Raw genomic sequence first — 19554 nt, 5'->3', positions numbered from 1 at the left:
ACCTAACACTGCCAAGTCCAGCACTAAACTGTGTCCATGAGCCATCTACATGCCTTTTGCTTCCAGGGATGATGACTTGAGCACTTCCCTGTGCAGCCTGTTCCAATGCTGGATAATCCTTTCGGTGAATAAATTTTTCTTAATATCCAATCTAAACCTCCCCTGGTGCAACTTGAGGCCATTTCCTCTTGTTCTGTCACTTGATACTTGGGAGATGAGACCAACCCCCATCTCGCTACAACCTCCTTTCAGGTGGTTGTAGAGAGCAACAAGGTCTCACCTCAGCCTCCTTTGCTCCAGGTTAAACAACCCCAGTTCCCTTAGATGCTCCTTGTAAGTCTTTTTATCTAGACCCTTCACCAGCTTTGTCACTCTTCTTTGACATGCTCCAGTACCTCAGTGTCTTGTAGTGGGGGGCTGATAATGCAATTGTTGAAGGAGCAGCAGCCGTCTTGAGCCCAAGGTCAAGGTGGGTCTTTCCCTGTGATCAGAAGAGTATGCAGGGCTACATAGTGCTGGACTTAGAAAATGAAGTGTGTCCCACTGGCAGTCTGTCATTATGCCTGTTGGCAGTGGGGAGGGGAAGGGACACATTAGAAAGAAATACTGAAGAATATGGGTGTGTAAATACAAATTGCTAAGGGAAGCTGTAACATGACTATTAGCTGGTGAACTGGAATTTGCTTGTACGCTGTAAATAAAACTTCTTCCCAGGTACTTGAGACTGAAAAGAACAAGCTTGACATCAATTCTCTGTAAAGGAACAGCATTATTGAGCAAAAAAAGTGTTGTGAGGACACTGATGGTCATTCTCAAGGTGTGGCTCAGATCACTCCCTCGTGTTACGCTGTGTTCCCTTGTAAACACAGTCCTGAATAAATGGCACACTAAAGGGAGTGGGTGGATGCAACATGGCTGGCAACATTCTCTGCCACACCATCATTTCCTTTCTTTTCTGCTGGTTTTTATAAAGTAACTGTTGGAGACACCTGTAGAAATAATGCAGTTGTACTTGAAGCAGCAAAGCAAGATTTTCTATAGAATCCTTTTCCCCAAATTTGGCAGTTTGACTGTATCACTCTCTCTAGTGATAATCCTTCAACAACTATGCACTTCAGGAGTCCTGTAAATTTGCATCAGCTTGGTCTCAGATAGCTCCTGGGAGATCAGTCCCAAAGGCACTTTCAGCACCAGTTGATTTGCTGCTGTTTTGTGTAATCTGCAGTTATAGCTTAGTATTCTAGATCCACTGCATATGGTAGGAAGCAGTCCTGTGGTAATGCAGTGCTCTGATATGGCTGAGGTTCCAGCATGGATACACTCTGGTACTGTGCAGGCTTTCCTCAAAATATATTAGATAAGAAGGTGCCAGTTCCCTGTTAGTACTGAGCAGCTATACTTTTCACTTCTTGTCCCTCTGTGTGAAATACATGTGGATTCAGTGAGCAAAGGAAGGATCATGCTTGCACCTTCTCTCTTGGTGAGCTCAACCTCTGCTGCTGCTTTTGCAGGCACTGCCAACGTATCTGGGGGGAAGAATGTGTTGGCAACGGTGGAGCCAGTTGCCATCCATCACCCTGCTGGAGCCCCCTCCATGCAAGTCAGCCTGCATGGCATGAAACGCAACGTGTCGGATCTGCGACTGCAGCTGCATCAGATGAAGCAGCTACAGGTATGCTCATCTGGGTAGTGCCAGGAAAGTGGGTTCTTAGAAAATGCCTCCCTTCCCTTCCCTTCCCTTCCCTTCCCTTCCCTTCCCTTCCCTTCCCTTCCCTTCCCTTCCCTTCCCTTCCCTTCCCTTCCCTTCCCTTCCCTTCCCTTCCCTTCCCTTCCCTTCCCTTCCCTTCAGACACTGAGAAAAAACTTCCTTTCTCGCTTTTTTTTTTATTGCTCTACACATTAAAGCAGTATTTATATTACAATAATATTATCAGCAATTACAGTTTGAACCCTGCTATGCTATGTGCTGTATAAACATGTTAGAAGAGCCATATTCCTGCTCCATACTGTTTACAGCTGAGACAGTTTTTAAGTTCCTGAATAAAAAACTTTGATGTCAGGAAACCCAAATGTAGCTGAAGATCCATAGATATGCATTAAGCCAGCACTTGAGTCTTCTATTTACAGAATCCAGAAGGATAGCCAACTTGAGCAGCAAGGAAAAAAAGGCATTTCTAAAGTTGCTGCCAAGGTTTATTGTGCCCTACTTATATTTCCATTTTACCAGTACCTTCCTAACATTCATCAACACATCAAAACCTGCAGCAGTAAGAACAATGAAGAGTTAACCTAAATAATCTGTTGGTACATACTGTCATGCTGCAAGTGTAAATATATACTGTTCATCTCAGACACTGTGAAATAAGCTTATGCAGCTGTACAGGTCTTCAGCGCTTCACTTAATTGGAAACTGAAGAGCACTGTGTAGTATTGCAGAAGACATTAAAGGGAGGTAAAGCAATTCCTTGTAAGAGAAAGTGGACAGCAGGGGAAACTTCAATAGTTTCCCAGTGCTCCTTGTCTGGAAAGTGACGTCAGATGTTTGGTATTGTAGAGCTGCAGCTACTGCTATTACAACCAGGGTGGTTCTGAATATGTGAGCAGTACTATGTCAACTGCTTTGATTTGCTGATTAATTTTAGAACAGAATAATGACAATACAGATGAGAATTCAGAGCACACTTTTTCTTCACTTCCTTAACTAAAGGAAATTGAATTATGAACCAGACACTCCTGCTGGCCATGCTATTCCTGATGCAGGCCAGGATGCTGTTGGCCTTCTTGGCCATCTGGGCACACTGCTAGCTCTTGTTCATCCAGTTGTCAATCAGCACCCTGAGGTCCTTTTCCTCTGGGCAGCTCTCCAGCCACTCCTTGCCAAGCCTGTAGCACTGCATGGGGTTGTTGTGACTGAAATGCAGGACCTGGCACTTGGCCTTATTGAACCTCATACAATTGGCCTCGGCCCATTGATCCAGCCTGTCTAGGTCCCTTTGTAGATGCTGTGATGAGGTCCTGTGCTCAGTTTGCTGGTGATTAAGAGATGACAGAAGGTATTTGGAGCAAACAGTTTTGTCAGATAGGTGACCTCTGCCTGTGATACTGCACCTGTATATTTACATTTTCAATTTGGGATGGGTATGTTCTGTTCCTTATAGCAAATGCATCTTTCAAAAGCTGTTCCCATCAGTGCTGCCTACGTGCTGGCTGTCATAGTCCCCATGTAATGCCAAGACTCCGGCTTGGGATCTCTGCCCTAGCACATTATGTTTAAGTGCATTTTCCTCCACATTTGTGCCACAAACTATTGCAGCCACTCTGTCCCTCTGTAACCCCATGTGTCAGATGCATTTCTTGGCAGATGCCTGCAGTCTGGACATTGCTGGTGCTCAGCATGTGGCCTGGTAAATTGGGATAGAGGTTGTAATGCTGCACTGGAGACAGTGAGTGCATCGTTCTCACAGGGCCTGCTCACCAAGGAGGTTGCATTTCCCCAGCTGCACCTTGTCTCCACAGCCCTGCCTGGGGCAGTAACCTTCCTTTTGATCAGATATAGCACTATGGTACACAGGAGTGAAGAAACTTGTACCATCTGCACAATTTAATGCTGCCAAGGAAGTCTAGAGAAGGAAAAAAGGACATATCCCGGGTGTGCTTGTTAACTCTGGCTGGCTTCCCTTACTTCAGAAATAATATCAAATTTGGTGCATGGTGCCAGTAGGAAGTGAGCAAATTTGTGATAGTCAGATGGAAGAACCTGTAGCTCAAGGGAAACTTTGTTATATTACATATAAATTGCATTAATGAGCGCAAGTTTATGTCATGGCTTTCCTGAATGAGTGGAATGATTTTTTTAAAAGATCTCAAAGTTTGTAGGGCAGTGAGTGAAGCAGGTAGTGTGTTAAACTGCAGAGTGTTGAAATATCACAGTTCTAATGAAAAACTTTTGTCCTGTTTTTTATGGAAAATAATTGTAAGTAAAAGGAAAAAGTATTTTTTCTGTTTTTCCAGGTTGTTTGCATAATATGTTTAACAGTAATTAATATTTTTAATTTCTGCTGTTTCTCCTGGGTTGGCAGTTTGTTCCTGTTTGTGCAACTTTTTCATATAGTGACAGACTAGAATAAATACTTCCAAAAATTGACAAAGATGGCTATGCATTCACTAAAGTTGGAAGGATAACTAAGACACAGGAACAGGACATAAAACTACATTTAATACCATCTATGGTATTAAATTCTTTTTTCAATTTATGATGTCACTGGGAGTTCTTACTCATTTTCTTAACGGAATCAGAGAAACACATGATGGAAACGACCCTTTCATTCTTGTAGTTCTTACCTATGCTGGCAAAATAATCTTTTTAAAACTTACTCAGCAGCAGTTGATCCTAATGTATTGATTCGCACACCAGTTGAATGTATGTTACCAGATGCAAGCAAAGACTTAAGACTCGTTCAGTCTGTGTTTGGAATTTAACCAGAGATTCTTGAAATAAAGACATTTGCATGATGGCTGCTGCTAGAGGTTAGATGCTCTTCTTGCTACTCCACTAGCACCTTCCTTATGTATATATCTAGATGGATGGATGGATGGATGTATACCAGATATACTCAAGAAAGACTAGTTTCATGGTGCCATGGAGTTTTCCTCATTGCCAAAGATAGGCTATAACCCAGCCTGTGTCCTGGCCACATTTGTTATTGGTAAGACTGGAGCCCATGATGAGTTCAGTGGGGTTGTTCATTCTGCACTCTCAGATAATGAGAACTTAAGTGGCAGATTTAAATCGAGCCTTAGAGTATGTGTTCAAGGTATATATAATTAGATTACATGTACATTAGAATTTTTTTGGTCATTCCTTCCTTTCTTTAATTAAACAAATTTTAAGGGAAAACAGATATCATGAAGGTTCAGCATTAGGAATGTGTATGCATGCATGCTTTTCTGTCACTCGGTGTATTATGTGCAGGAAAATGAGTGCTGCAGAAAGGATAGAAAATGCAATAATAATATTGTCATAAATGGTACATGATACTCAGTCTCACAAGTGTAACTTTTAATTAGAAATTCAAATATGTTTTGAGCTGCATTATAGAATTGGTGAGGCTATGTTTAATCTATGGATGGTAAGAAACTTCAAGAGTTAGATAATTAGATTCCTCAGAGATTCTGAGCTGCAGTCAATCCCTGTTTGTAGCTGTGCACTGTAGTGTGTGGGGAGGTGGGTGGCCCAGAAGCCTCTCCCAGCAGCACATGGGAGGCTCCCACTGGACAGGTCATGCTCATCTCCTAATGAGAAGCCAAGCTGTGAACTAATACTTGATTTTCCAGTTACCTGTCTCATAGATAATAATTGGTTGAAAGTGACCTAAACTGGTTACCAGATTGTTCTTGAAATGGGTGCCAGAGACAGTGCTGGGGTACTCCTGGGAGAGCAGTAACATGCTCACAGTGATGTGAGGTAGATAATGGCTGGAGCAGTAGCCAAAAAGGAGGGACAAAGTAGGTATCTGGAGAGATTAGTGAGGCTGGGAATGAGATCCAAGGGTAATTAATGTAGGAGAGGATGCTAGAATTCTAAAAAAGCATATTTAATTTATTTCTGTTTGATTGCTGCTTGCAGTTACAAGTCAGGTTAACTCTAATTAGCAAGAAATTGCCGTTTGATGGTGACAGGAAAGCTTTTCCTTACCTTTTGGCATTTGGCAGAGGTGATCTGAGGGACAAATGAGTCGTGCACTTAGCCTAAGGGTCTCAGATCTGATACTTGCTGGGAAAAGAAAGAATCAATTTCAGTTCCAGAATGTGGAGGTAAATGTGCTATAGTAGCCAGAGACTGCCTCCTCTTCCTCACCAACAACTCTTCCCCTCTACTCCTGCTTCCCCTGCCTCATGTCCTTTGGCTGATGACTCTGCCCTGCTTAAACCCACAATGACTCCTCTCCCCTGGTTCATTCTCTTCTCTCGCTGCACCCATTGGTACGTGTACCTCTCAACTTCTGTCCCTGTTCCCCAGGCATGAGCAAAACCAGGTTTTCCAGAACTAGCCAAGTGTTGTATGAATTTCCATAGAAATGGCAAAAACTTCTTTTTAATACCAAGATGAGTCATTTCCCAGACTTCAAGAGCTCATTCTAAAAATTCAAGTATTGAAGTTTGGGAGTCCTCAACATACAAGTTTTTTTAAATATTGCTGAGTTATATTTTTATTCCCTAATCTTCTTATCAGAAATGGAGAAAGTTTTATGACTAAAACCTTCTAATACTGTTCAAGCACTGCATAAATAGAAGTGACAAGCACCTTAGGTATAGGTGTCACTATAATAAATATAAATAATCTGCATACCCCCATAATACAGAAAGAAAGTGTAGCTGCCATTGCACAACCTCATACAAACATACTCAGTTTTGGTATTACTGGCAGTCAGCGTTACCAGCTGAGGAACATAGAGGATTTCAATTCTGGATACCTGAGATACAAATCTGACTCTGTTGCTGATCTTCTCGCTGACTTCAGATCAGTTTTGTCACATTTCCCAAGTCACTTTCCCATGTCAAATTTCCCCACTTTTTAAAGAGCTGTGAATAAACTGTATGACTGAAGTGCTACATGCTCACTCACTCATTCATTCATGTTTTCCTTCTTGAAAATATGGCACAATGTAAGAGATGTGTGTCCCAGATAGCTGGGCTGGCCTTGCTCTAAGAGGTCTTATTGTCAAACCCAGATGTTAATCCCATAGTGGGAAAAAATATACATATGCACTGTCTTCAAAAGAATCCAGCCTGGTTTAAAGCAGCTGACAATGTTTATTAATCTGTGCTGTGTCAAATGTTTTCCAGCTTCATTTTTCCCCTAACTGCTAACACTTACCTTCAGATGAATTTTGAGCTAATACCTCCTGCTTGTCACAGCTCAGACCCTCCCCCCCACGCACTTTTAAGTGAAGTGTTACCCTCTCTCTCCTCACAGTTGTGTTTCTGGAGAAGGCAGAATCAGGCACAAGGACTGAAGAGATGGGAGGGGAGAGTTGAGTTTGTTCCTCTCGTTCCCATTCTGACTGGAAAAAATGACCTGGGCAAAGGCTTTTTTTTTCTCTTGTTGCATTATACTGTCTTGTAGGTAACCCATTTTTGTGATTCTTCCTATTAGACAGCAGTTTTATTTTTGCATGTTAAATGTGGTTTGGCTGTTAAGCCTAGATGTTTAGAAGACAGCTGATGGTTCAATTGCTAGTTTTAAAACTGAAAACTTCTCCCAAATGACACAGGTGGTTTTTTTTAAATCTTGCAGTGTGAGAAGGCTGCTGCACTAACAGAGTTGTGTTCATGTTGCCTGTATCCTAAAAATGTGACTAGATGTAGCCCTGCTTATCACTTAGAATCTTACAATTTGTGTAAGAGACTTAAACAGGTTTGGTTTGTCTGAGTGTGAGGCTTAGCTGTTCTAAGGCTGCCCACAGAAGAGTATTGCCTAGTTTGCTAAAAATTAATGCTTTAGATACAAGGCTAGGACAAGAAAGAAGGTGAGGCTTTTACACTTCTCAAAAAATGACCATACTATAAAGAGGATTTTTTTGTAGGTACAGGAGGTTTTACGTATTGCAGATGAGCTGTAGGTCTGTCCCAAATTACACCGGATGGCACAACCCTTCCTTGGCCACTTGAGAGACTGAGGAATTCCATTCTGAGAACAGTATTGCGTTCCAGTCTTGTCATTAATGTGTGGGATTATCCACCAGGCATGTATGGGCAGTGTGATGTATGAGCTTGTGAGATACACAAAGTGGAGGTCAAGCTTCCGGCATTCTCGAGAGGCCCGATTAATTCTTGATTCATGCTGGACTGTGCAGAGTAAAAGGGCCACAATCCTTGCAGAAGTTATGCATTGAAGGTGCTGTACTGATCCCAACTACTCTTGTTTATCAGCTCACAACCGGCAGGTAGCGATACACATTAGATGTTAATCAGATGTAGGCTTTTCTCACCCCCAACACCTCCTCACTGAATAATTTTCATAGGTAAAGAGAGAAAGAAGAAGGTAAAACTCTTTCAATGTAGGGCTGTGTTTATCCCAACCCGTTTCTGAGCTCTGTTGCCAGTGATGTCAGTCAAGCAGGAAAAATTGAAGTTGATTTCTTTTGTGCAACAGCTGCAGAACCAGGAGATGCTGAGGGCAATGGTGAAGAAAGCAGAGCTGGAAATCAATGGCAAAATGATTGAAACAGTGAAGAGGCTTGAAGATCCTGTGCAGCGACAGCGCAACCTGGTGGAACAAGAAAGACAGAAGTACCTCAACGAGGAAGAAAAAATTGTAAAGAAGTTATGGTGGGTTGAGAAACCTCTTAGAATTGGTTGCTTTTGCTTGGCTTTTTCTTCCATAAAGTAGTAGCTTTAGTGAAAACTTGAGTATACTAAACCTTTAAACTAGTAAAACTAGTAAAACTTCAGTGAGTCTGCTCCTGTGTATACTGTTTTATCTGTGTTTCCTTGCACTCATATTGGCTGTAAAACTGTGTCTGTGTTGTCCCGTCTGGGACATCTTCTAAGCACAGGCCACTGGGTCATTTTTAGCAGTGCAAAAGGTTTCAGCCTCTTCAGAAGTCCCCTGTAAAGGGACAGATGACTGTAAGGACCATGACCCCCTCCATCATATGAAAGCTTCCCCCTATCCTAGGTCTCTCCCTTCAGCTTTATATCCTTTGCTTTAGGGAAGGAGGGAGGAATTTTCTCAAAAACAAATGGATGATGCAAAGGCATGTAAAGACTTTGGCTTTAAGGATAAAAATCAGATTGGAACAGGAAGTGCTTTGACTGTTGCATGGGAGAGGTAGGGGAAGCTCATAAATAGAGGACTGAATTTTAACTGCAGTCAGCAATGCCAGTCAGTCTCTAAACTAAAATTTACTCACTGGGATTCCGTACACTTAACTGCTGATAAAAATACTTTGGTGTTTTTTGTTGTTTTGTTTGTGTGTGTGTGTGTGATGTAGAAGCTCTTTGTAAGACTCTTTTTCCCCAAAACTTCAGCCTATGAAGACTGCTTGGATCTAGTTGTTTGTTTTAGTCCATGTTCAGAGTCAGCAGGAGGCAAAATGAAGCTGAAATCAATAAACAATTTAAATAATTCTAACACTCCCATCTGTAAGATGCTATATAGCTAATTAATTCTCATTACTGCATTTAGTTCACCCCTGAAGAATTGCTCTATTATAGAGAAAAACTTTATAGTCATCTTGTCATTGGAAATTATGATCAAAGAACCATAGGAGTACAGTTCTTGACAGCTAAGGAGAGTAAATCTTCCCTGTCGGTCAATGTCCTGCTACATGAATAAGATTTGTAATAAAATTGGTGCATCTGTAAATACAAAGTAAAGTGTTACTAAGGGAGTGTATATTTTCTGTGAGGCTAAGTTTAATGAGTAGTAATAGTCCATGCTGATGTATATATTCTTTTTGGCTCTTTGGTAGTCTTAAATAACATTGTCTTGTGTTCTTAAGTAATTACCCTCTTGTTCATCACTTTATTCCTGTGTACCTTATTGCCTGCTTTCTAGATGGCTTGTTCTCTGTGGAAAGAACAATTTGTGTGATGGCTTTTTATCCCATTGCCTCCTAAAATGGATACTGAGTGAGGTCAAGTGCAAATGCCATTAGTTCTTACAGCAGTTCATTTAGGATACAACTTCAGTTGCAATATGGTTCTGTTTTATCTGTGTTTGGAATTTGTTCTGTTCACAGTTTCTGCTGCTTCTGTGCTATTTCATTTGTTAATGTTAGAGAAAACTGTCTGTCTTAGATCAGTCAAAGGCTGTGTTAGTTCAACCCTTTTAGAAACAGGCTAGAAACAAAAATTAAATCACAAACAATTATTTTGCATCAGTTCTGTCTAATGAGATTTTGCAGTAATATACTTGCATAGTTGCAGGATCAGAGCCCAAAAGAAACATCACATCCTACAACAATGCTTTAAGTCAAACAGCTGATTGCTTTTACTGATGAAGAGTATACATCACAAAATTGAACATCAACTGTTACTGGCAGCATTCAGGAAAAGGTTAACATTCCATATAGGCACTTTCAATTAAGCTGATCCCAATGCAGATGTATAAATAAATGCAAAGTAACAGGGCAAAAAAGCCCCCTGTTTTTTAGTCTTTCAACTGTTGCCCTCTTGACCTTTCCTAAATCATAGGACTAAACCAGCAGACTGGCTTCATACTAGACAAGAGAGCTTAAGGATTTCTGCAATACTTACAAAAGTGTATTTTCTACTCTGAAGTGGTAAACTCAGCTTAAAAAGCTCTTCTTTCTGCAATTATGAAGACTATCACTGGGCAATAATAATAATAATAAAAAATATTAAAAATTGTTGGTAGTTTCACATTATAAAGAGCAGAAATGTCAGTGCATGTTTCAGAGCAAGTTTTCTGTTGAGTTTCATGATGGTGGCTACAGAAGTGTGCCATGTGTGTCACTGCTGTAGCAGGAATATAGTTCTGACATATCTCATGAAATCTAATGAACACTGTTAAATGTGGTGTTTATTCACTTAACAGTGAAATACATATTCAAATGAGCAGGGTTTTTTCTGTCTAGTCTTTTGAGTCAACATTCAGGGTGTCATGTATAACTCTTGTGGGGCTGAGGATACTAGCTTTAACATTTACCAGGCCAAGAACAAATTACGATGATACAGCACATGGACTAATGCAGTATTTTTGTTGTGAGGAGCAGGTTACAGGTGTGAGTACTAAATGTGCAGATTATTGTTAAGCATTTTAATAAGCACAGTATTTAAATTGTAGCCACATCCAAGCTGATTGGATATGATCCATAGCAAGTTACAATTTATATTTTTGTTAGGAAAAGTATCAGACTTTGTAATAAGAATAGCCATGCTCAGTAAAAACAAAACTCTACTTAGCAGTTGTGGGAGCCACTGGTAGTAGTTACTTGGGAAAGGATACAAGAACATGGCAAAATGCTCAGAAGGCATCATCTTGCTTTTAATGACTTGTAGCTCAGGGATTTTCCAAGTCAGAGATTGTATCTTCGTATGCAGAAGCTCTGCATGGACTGTTTGCTTTTCATTAACTTATGAATATTTTTAAATTTATGTAAACTTAGTTATGTAATGTACATCGTCTAGGCAAAATGAATTCTGCAGGATAATTCTTATTTGGGTAGAAAAAAACTCTTTTTGTTTGTTTTTGAATCTTTCATCTGTCAGTCAATTGCCAAATTATTAAATTATGCATGGCAGAATATTCACCCTCCATACTAGTTGTTATGTTAGAGATGCTCCCCCACTCCATTTTCTGATCATGCCTTTTCCAGCCTAAAAAATCCTGGTCTGCTTGTTACTCCTCTTGTAGGAGCCACTCATATGTCATCGTGCCCCTTCTAAATCCAATGTACATCGGTGAGATGGGAATGGGGAGAGAAGTGATCCCTGCAATGGCTCTATCTGGTGTAGGCACACCTTGACTTCGTGCAGTGGTGTGGTGATGCTCTCCCTGCTCTCATTTTCCATGTGAGCTTGCCATTACAAATCCAACATCTCATTCACTAGGGATGATTATCAGTTCAAAGTTCGTTATTGTGTATAAAAACTTAGTTTTTGGGGAGGTTGGTTGGTTTAGGTGCAGTTGTTTTTTGTTTTATTTTTCCTCTTCTCATGAGCATTACTTTACATTTATTGGGAGTTCATTTGATCTTTTTTTTTTTTTTCCTGATCAATTAGTATCAGATGGTCCATCTGCAGCCCTCTGCAGTTACCTTTCATTTTCATTCCTCTGAATAATTTAATATCTTTTTGGGGTTGTTGTTGTTTTTTTTTTTTACTATACTGTTCATCCTCTTTCCTAAATAATTTACAATATGTTGAAAAGCATCAGCCCTAGCGCTGATCCCTGTGGAACCCACCAGCAAACTACATTCATTGATTAAGCTGTTCATTGATCCCTTTCCTTTACTTCCAGTACTTTATCCGTGAGACAACTAACTCTCTTGTCCCATGGCAACTTTCCTTTCTTGAAAGCTTTTGCTCAAATATCTTGCTGAAGGCCTTTTGGGGCTGTAAGTTTTGCCCATGCTTTTGTTGTTTCCTTGTGAATGTGTGAGACTTACCTTCTCTTTGCATGAATCACATGAATTTCTCCCTAACACAGCATATTTATCCATTGGTCCACTAATTCTTCATTGTTTCTTCTTTATTTGGTATCTGTCAATTACACCAGTCTGGGTATAAGTCTCACCAGAGTACAGTTCCCTGGATAGCCCCATCCCCTTTTAAAAAATCTATTTGTATCATCTATGACACTTTCCACTACTCCAGTGCCAAAGCAATTTTAATCAAGAAGTTAGATGCTTGGCATTAATAGTTTAACTGTTTCACCCATGAGTTGCTCTTGAACTCTGGCCTGGGTGATTCGTTGCTGCTGATTTTGTCAGTTCACTTTGTAACCTGTTCTCCTGATGCTGCAACCTGAGACAGATCCTCTGTTGCTTTTTTGCCTAAGAAAAGATTTCAGCATAAGAGTTTTCCTCAGCTTCCCTGTGTAAAACATAGATGCAGAAAAATAATTTATCTTGTATTAGCCTTCTGAAACTGCATTAAGGTGAGGATCTTGTTAATTGGGTTTGTTCAGTCCAATCTGTAAAGCCAAGTTGTTTTCCCAGTTACAGAAAATAAATGCTGGAGCCCACTGCATCTGTTTCTAACTGAGGCTTCTGCAGGCTGAAGTTTCTTTTCCCCTGAAGTTAGTGATGTGACACAGTGTAATATGGTATCCCCTGAGGAATTTCAGGATTACTTGTTTGATAGTGTCACAGTATGGAATCAAAGGGGTTTATGATGACCCTTCCATTTCTACTCAGTGAACAAAGGGGAAAGACAGCAAGCCATTGTCTGCTGCCTGGAAGACTTTCATTTGTTCCCATGTTTCCAACAATCATAAACCTACCAAAAGATCATGACACTGATCTGTGTTTGTTCCTTTCTCTTCTTTCCACCCATGAACAAATTTAAGCTCTTTTTTTGTTGCCTGGTGGATGCCAGTATCTGAGAAGCTGCTTTTCCAGTGCTGCTCTACAAAAGGTTAGGGGCAAGGGGGTGGGGGGAGGGAAGTGGTACCCTATGATCCCCAAAGTAGCACTGCCTAGCCTGAGTTCTGGTATCAGGGCATTCAGAGTAGGGAGGAGGTGTGGCTGGAGAGGACTGTTCTGGAGGGCAGGAGCCTTTGCATTGCAGTGAGTGACAGAAAGCCGAATTCTTTTTCTTGCTCTTCTCTAGACTGTATCAGTGCCCTTTATTGCAGAGGCAGGCAGGCACAGGGAGAGCAGATACCTTCATTATCAGAGCTTCTTCCACTGGAAAAATACACTGAGAAATGTTCCCTTGCTGCCATCGTGTGGTCCCTTGGATTGTTTGCTGCAAGTATGCTTGTGGAAATCGTGACTCCCGCAGTCTTTCTCAAGGCAGAGTCTCTGGGAGAAGTGATCTTAAAATGGGAACAGGAACACTTACCTCTGCCGGTTTGTGATCTGTTCAGAAGCAACTTACGATTCTTAATTCAAAATTGTTTTATACTTTCTATAGTTCTTAGTCTTTGGATTGAAATGATGTTAGGATCCTGATATTACTTCTGTTTCTTTGTATATCAGAAGTACAACTGTATTGCCATTTATTGTTCTGTGCTTCCGCTTTCAATTGACCTAAATGCAGAATGGTGCCACAAGGGACTTTCTCCTTTTCATCCTGTTACTGGCCACTTACTCCTCTCTTTTCTTCCTCCTGTTTACTGTCCATGGAGATGGATCTAGGATGTGACCTGGCTGAAAAGAAGTAATTTTCTGCTGGGTTTGTGTGGCAGTTCTGGCACAAAGAAATGTGTGGAAATAGAAGACCTACAGTCAGTGCAGAAGGCAGTCTTCCTCTACCCTTTTCCAGGCAATCAGCCCATAGCTTGGTTCTCTTGCAGCAATTGCAAGACTGCTGCCTGCATGGATGCAAGAAATGAGGCCCAAACTGAGGTTAAGATGAGTAGCTGATTTGTTAGTTGTCCAGGTTTGAGCCAGGATGAAGCCACTTTTCCTTTTACTGATTTTTTTTTTCTTTGGTAAGCTTTCTTTTAACTAGCAGCAAAGTGTTCCAGCTTGAGCTGATAACAACTGGAATGTCTTTGTAACTGCTGGGTCTCCAAGGTCACATCTTTACTCTGCCAGCTGAGGCACTACAGGGAGATCTATGACCCACCCTCCCCCCGCGCCCCCCCCCCCCAGCCCCGTAGGAGGCTGAGTTAGACAGACAGCAAAATTGGCCAGAGATACTCCATTCCATATATCTACATAAGCTCAGAGGAAGGAGAGAGATCACAGAAGACAACTTCCTTCCTGCTTCTTCTTCCCTTCTCCTCCATCCATGGCCGGTGTCCGGGGAGGACTCCGTCCATCCATCACCGTCGATCCCCAGGTTCGAGCTCTCCTGACCCTCATCACTCTGTGCTTTCTCCAGCAGCTCTGGGATCCTTTGAGACTCAGCTCAGGAGATGCCATGGGAGTTGCTGGGGCTGGGGGAGGCAAGAGGCTTTTGCACATCCCTGAACACATTTGTATATAATTGTATATATTTTCTTCTATCATTAGTGTTTAATTAAAGCTGTGTAGTTTAGTTTTCAATCCAGTAAAGTCTCTCTCATTCTCTCCTTCCCTACCTGGGTGGGAGGGGGAGGGGATCGAGAGCATTGTTGTCAAACCTGAGTCAGTGACATCAGTTCATAGTTTGCTTTGCATTGTTTTCTACCATGCAATCAAACTCCTTCTCAGAATATTCCTGTTAGTAAATTTGGTATCTTAGTAGAGGCAGATTTTTCTTAGAATGAATGCTCAAGAGATGATCCTTTTGATGTATTTGCATAGCTGTTTCTATGGTTGTACATAAAGCATTTCAGGTTTTTTTGAGAAATATTTAAGCTTCTGTGTGGAAACTTCAGCTAAACAATGTGGTCTCAACCTAAAAGGAAAAGAAGTGGCTATCCACAAAACAAAACTAAAGTGTATGTGTCTGAAGGATTGTGAAAATTCAAGTATAGAAGCACTGGAAAAATATTGGGAAAGGTGACAAGGAAGCACCAGATGGAGCCAAAAGAAGCATGAGAGTGCAGTGGTTGGAGAAATCATCTGAAATGACTCATTCTTGAATCCAAATGCTGAGTGAGAGTTGCACACAATGCACACTTGCTGGTTTACTCTGCCTATTGTGGAAACAGGACCCTGTATCCTGTGTAGCACGACCCAACAAATAAATAGGGCTGCATCAAGAGCCATTAGTGCCAGGTTTTGGGTCATTATTTCACTTGTGGGCATTCCTCTGCATGCCATGCATGGTGCAAACCAGTACTGGATGTGATGGTACAGTGTCTATACCCTTCTGGGATTTACTTCTCCAAAGGGCTGCCTATTAGATGTGTTTCACCACCCCACTGCTCCTTTGTAGTGATGCTGCCCTGAGGTAAATTGTGCTTTGCACATCTGCAGTCTGCCAGAGAAATCAGTGACTTGAGCTAGTTAGGAACATGTTCCTATCCTGTGAGCATGAGTGTCCAGCATCCTCACCTTCCCTCAGGGTACCCTGCTGTTTTTTCAGCCTGTGGTGTCAGATTTCATGATGCCACAATTGAGGTTTCTGGTTTGGTTTAGTTTAGTCCATTCATTTCCATATATTTGATTATCATGTGAAGGTCCTGCTTACATTTCTTGTCAATTTTTTGTTTTGCTAGTGAACTGGAGGCATTTGTTGAAGACCTGAAGAGAGACTCCATTGCTTCCAGCAAGACAGTTGCCCTGAAAGATGTTGAAGATGGAGCCTTTCTTCTACGTCAAGTGGGAGAAGCTGTTGCCAACCTGAAAGGTATGTACTTTCTTTTTGAATTTTTATTCTTCTCTTTTAACCACAGTGGCTGAGAACAGTTTTGTCTTTGATCTGGGGGCATTAACTTTCATGTCCAAAAAGATTTAAAGTTGGGATTAAAAAGCTTGTTGCATGGCCCCTGGGGAGAGGTAGACACTCAACTATTTAACATGCACCCCATCGTCCATTTCTCACCAGGCCATTTATATTCTCCTCTTGAGCTTCACAGTTTTTCTCTTCCCAGGAGAGTTCCCGACATTGCAGAATAAAATGCGTGCGATCCTCCGGATTGAGGTAGAAGCTGTGAGGTTCCTAAAGGAAGAGCCACACAAGCTAGACAGCTTGCTGAAACGTGTGCGCAGCATGACTGATATCCTTACCATGCTCAGGAGGTGAATTTTATTTTACTTTTTTCTTCAAAACTAAAGGATTTCTTCAAGCAGAGCTGGAACAGCTTTCGGATTTGGGTTCTCCCCTTTTCCTTGGGCAATTTTGAGAAATGCAGCTTGCTTGCAGTGTTTTATAGATTCTTCCTAGAGCCCTTCTTGTCCTCTGTGCAGTGTTTCTCTTCTGACCAATAGCCCTAGTTGTCAAGATCTTTTGGTTGAAACTAGCAGCCTCTGAACTCAACACTTCCAGATTTGGGAAGTACCTGGATGAGAGAGCTTACAGAGTGGCATCAGTCGCATATTTGAGCTAATTAATTGTATGCATTTACAGCAATCTAAGCTAGTAGAAATATTTCTTAACACTGAAATGTGCATCCCAAAAAAATACAACAGTAAGAAATAAAAGAGGAAAATATTTAAAATTGATAAAGATATCCTAAACCATCTGAGAGAAAGAAATGTTTTTCAATAGGCTTGTGAATTCCTGTGAATTCTTCATTCTATTCTTTGCAAGGAAGGTGTGTTAGAGAAAGTTGAAATAATAGATAAAATTTGTGTCCACTAAGTGCCAGGGTTTATCTATGTTTGTCAGAATATATGAGCAGCAAATGACTGTTGATGAGGCAGTAGGCATTGTATTTAATTCCTGCTTAAAACTAGTGAATCAGGCTAAATTGTCAATGGTGGTGGTCTCAATTTTACTTCAATTAAAAGAGAATGTAAGTTATAAGCCTGTTGTTGCTAAGGAATGTAGTATTTTAATTGTTTCCATATATTCATAGGTAAAAAGGATTTACCAGTACTGGCAGATGGATAAAATGGTTTATGTTACAAGTCTTCCAAGAGCCATCACTTATTTTGCCATTAGATGAACATCTATATACTTTCATTTTAGTTTCCTTTTCTCAAAAATGACTACAGTTATTTCCTTTCTCACCCTGTTTGGGGTGGGGAAAAAAAAAAAGAAAGCTATGCATGCTAGAGTTTTACCAAAAGTAATTCTTTGCAGCATAGTTAGGTATTAAGCCTCATAAAGTCAGTTTCAGTAATGGAAACACTGATGGCATTTGATGGCCAGGTACACACAGAAGCTCAGGCATTTCACAGCTAGCTGCCAGAAATACTGGCCTCTTTACATCCTCAGCTCATTCTACCCCAAACTCTTGACAGACAGGGCCTTTGTGAAGTATCATCTGAAGGCTTTGTTTTGGCAATTTGCCAAAGTGCCACCTCACATTCTGTGTAGCTGCCACTTTCTGTGCTAATAGTTCAGGAACATCTCATTCAGCTAGACACAGTATATGAAATTTAAGGGAACTGATTTCCATTCTACCTGTAAAATCAACCCACTGTAACTCATGGTTTGGTCAAGAAGTGCCAGTACATCCATGAAGGTTTACAAACATTTAAAAAAGCAAAAGTGTCCTAGTTAAAGTGGCCTCTTTAAAACTCTCAGTCCCTGACTCTGAGAGAAAGCTATAAAATCACACAACTGGGAGTATCAGGAAGAAAAAAAGACCATTTTCATGGTTTAGATACAGGTGTTTTTGCCTTGCTAAAGTTTATTGTTAATCATTGTTCATGACTTGCCTGTATACTAACCATGTGCCATGCTGTTGTGTTCAATTTGACTGGGCAGACATGTTACAGAAGGACTGCTGAGGGGTGTGGATCCATCCCAAGCTGGGCAATACTCTGCTTCAGAAAAGTCCACTGCAGCTGACAATCTGAAAAACCAGGAGGAGCTGAAGCATGCCCAGGGACACGCACAGCAAAGCCTCACAGCAATCACATCCGAGTCCCAGGTGTCATCAGTCAAGTCGGAAGTTGTCCCCTTCTCAACCATGACAGTCCATCACGTGCAGAGCTCGCCAGTTGTCATCCATCAGTCTCAGCACTCATCAGCCCTGCTCAACCATGCCCAGGGTTCACCCACTGCAGCCAGCCACAGCGAGGGTGTGCCAGTGGGTGGCCACCTCTCAGCCACCCCACCAGCCCCCCAGCAAGAGCCTGCAACAGGCTCCCAGCCCACACAAGCCACACCAGCACCACAGGCCTCTGTCAGTGGCACCACCATGCAAAGTCTTTTCATCGAGGAAATTCACAGTGCAAGTACCAGAAGCCGAGCGGTATCAATTGAGGTATGGGGTATTCTACTCAACCAGTTGTCCTCTCTTTGGGTCCGAGCTCCCAGTCTGTCTCTTGAGACTGCAGGTGGGATTTTTCAGATGCATTCTGGGGATTTATGTTTAACCCTTAACCGCACTGTGCACTTCTGAAGATATCCTCCAGTTTTAAATGCAACAGGATAATAACAAGTAACCAAAATGTGTTTTTCAAATAACCTTTATTAAAAAATATATATCTTTTTTAGAATACCTTATTTTTTAATAACAGCATATGATTCTCTGGCAACACTTGCATCAGTGGGTTTCATTCACTCTTTAAACCTCCAGATCCCTCATTATGGAGTGGTAAAAGTGAAAGAGTGTGAAGCTCCAATGGTTTCACACAGAGATACTGAGTAAACCCACAAGTGAACTCTCACGTTTTATTTTATCTCACAGACCTGCACTTTAATCACCAGTGTGATACAGTGAGGCAGTGACCCACTTTTAAATTTTACCTTGGTTCCTTTATTGAGCAGTGGCCACTGTCAGTATCAAGTCAGTGCCATATCAAGCACAATGGAAGTCAGAACCAGTGTACAATTCATGTTAATGTATTTCCTCTAGTTGCTGACTAGAACTGAAAGAATCTATCTATATTGACCTATAATTTCTACATATGGATTTTTGGTTTTGGTCATAAAAGAAATCAGAGGAATAAATTAAGTGCTTTACTGTTTTTGTCTAGAAAGCTGAAAAGAAATGGGAAGAGAAAAGACAAAACCTTGATCACTATAATGGAAAGGAATTTGAAAAGCTCTTGGAAGAGGCCCAGGCCAATATAATGAAGTCAATTCCTAACCTGGAGATGCCTCCCCAGCCAGCAGCCCTGCCTAAAGGGGATGCAGTGGAAAAGCTAGAAGTCGCAGGTAAGGTTTGCTAGAGTAAATGTAGCTAGAGATTTGCATATCTGCAAAAGAGAGGTTATTTTTCGTACTTTCTAGAACGGCTCAGTTTACAGATTTCTGTGTTCTTGATCATACCTGTGAGAATGTCCTTGAGGAATAATGCAGGTCCTGTGGACTGGACACAGTGATTTTGCAGATGCCAGTGACAGGAATCAGCTGTACATGAATTTC

General features: G+C 41.2%; 1 protein-coding gene across 6 annotated transcripts in view; it reads left to right on the top strand.

Moving 5' to 3' along the window:
* KIAA1217 (KIAA1217 ortholog) overlaps positions 1-19554 on the top strand; it is a 179879-nt gene that overhangs the window by 143502 nt on the left and 16823 nt on the right. For all 6 annotated transcript variants that reach the window (XM_051610765.1, XM_051610764.1, XM_051610766.1 and 3 more), the window contains 6 exons: positions 1512-1672; positions 8156-8331; positions 15788-15918; positions 16163-16310; positions 17947-18448; positions 19164-19344. In XM_051610765.1, the coding sequence (XP_051466725.1) occupies positions 1512-1672; positions 8156-8331; positions 15788-15918; positions 16163-16310; positions 17947-18448; positions 19164-19344 (1299 nt within the window). The remainder of the gene's footprint in view (positions 1-1511; positions 1673-8155; positions 8332-15787; positions 15919-16162; positions 16311-17946; positions 18449-19163; positions 19345-19554) is intronic.

Source organism: Apus apus, chromosome 2 (genome assembly GCF_020740795.1).
Source record: "Apus apus isolate bApuApu2 chromosome 2, bApuApu2.pri.cur, whole genome shotgun sequence".
Lineage (NCBI taxonomy): Eukaryota > Metazoa > Chordata > Aves > Apodiformes > Apodidae > Apus > Apus apus.
Note: the sequence above shows the minus strand (reverse complement) of the source record. Positions and strands in the feature narration are given on the sequence as shown.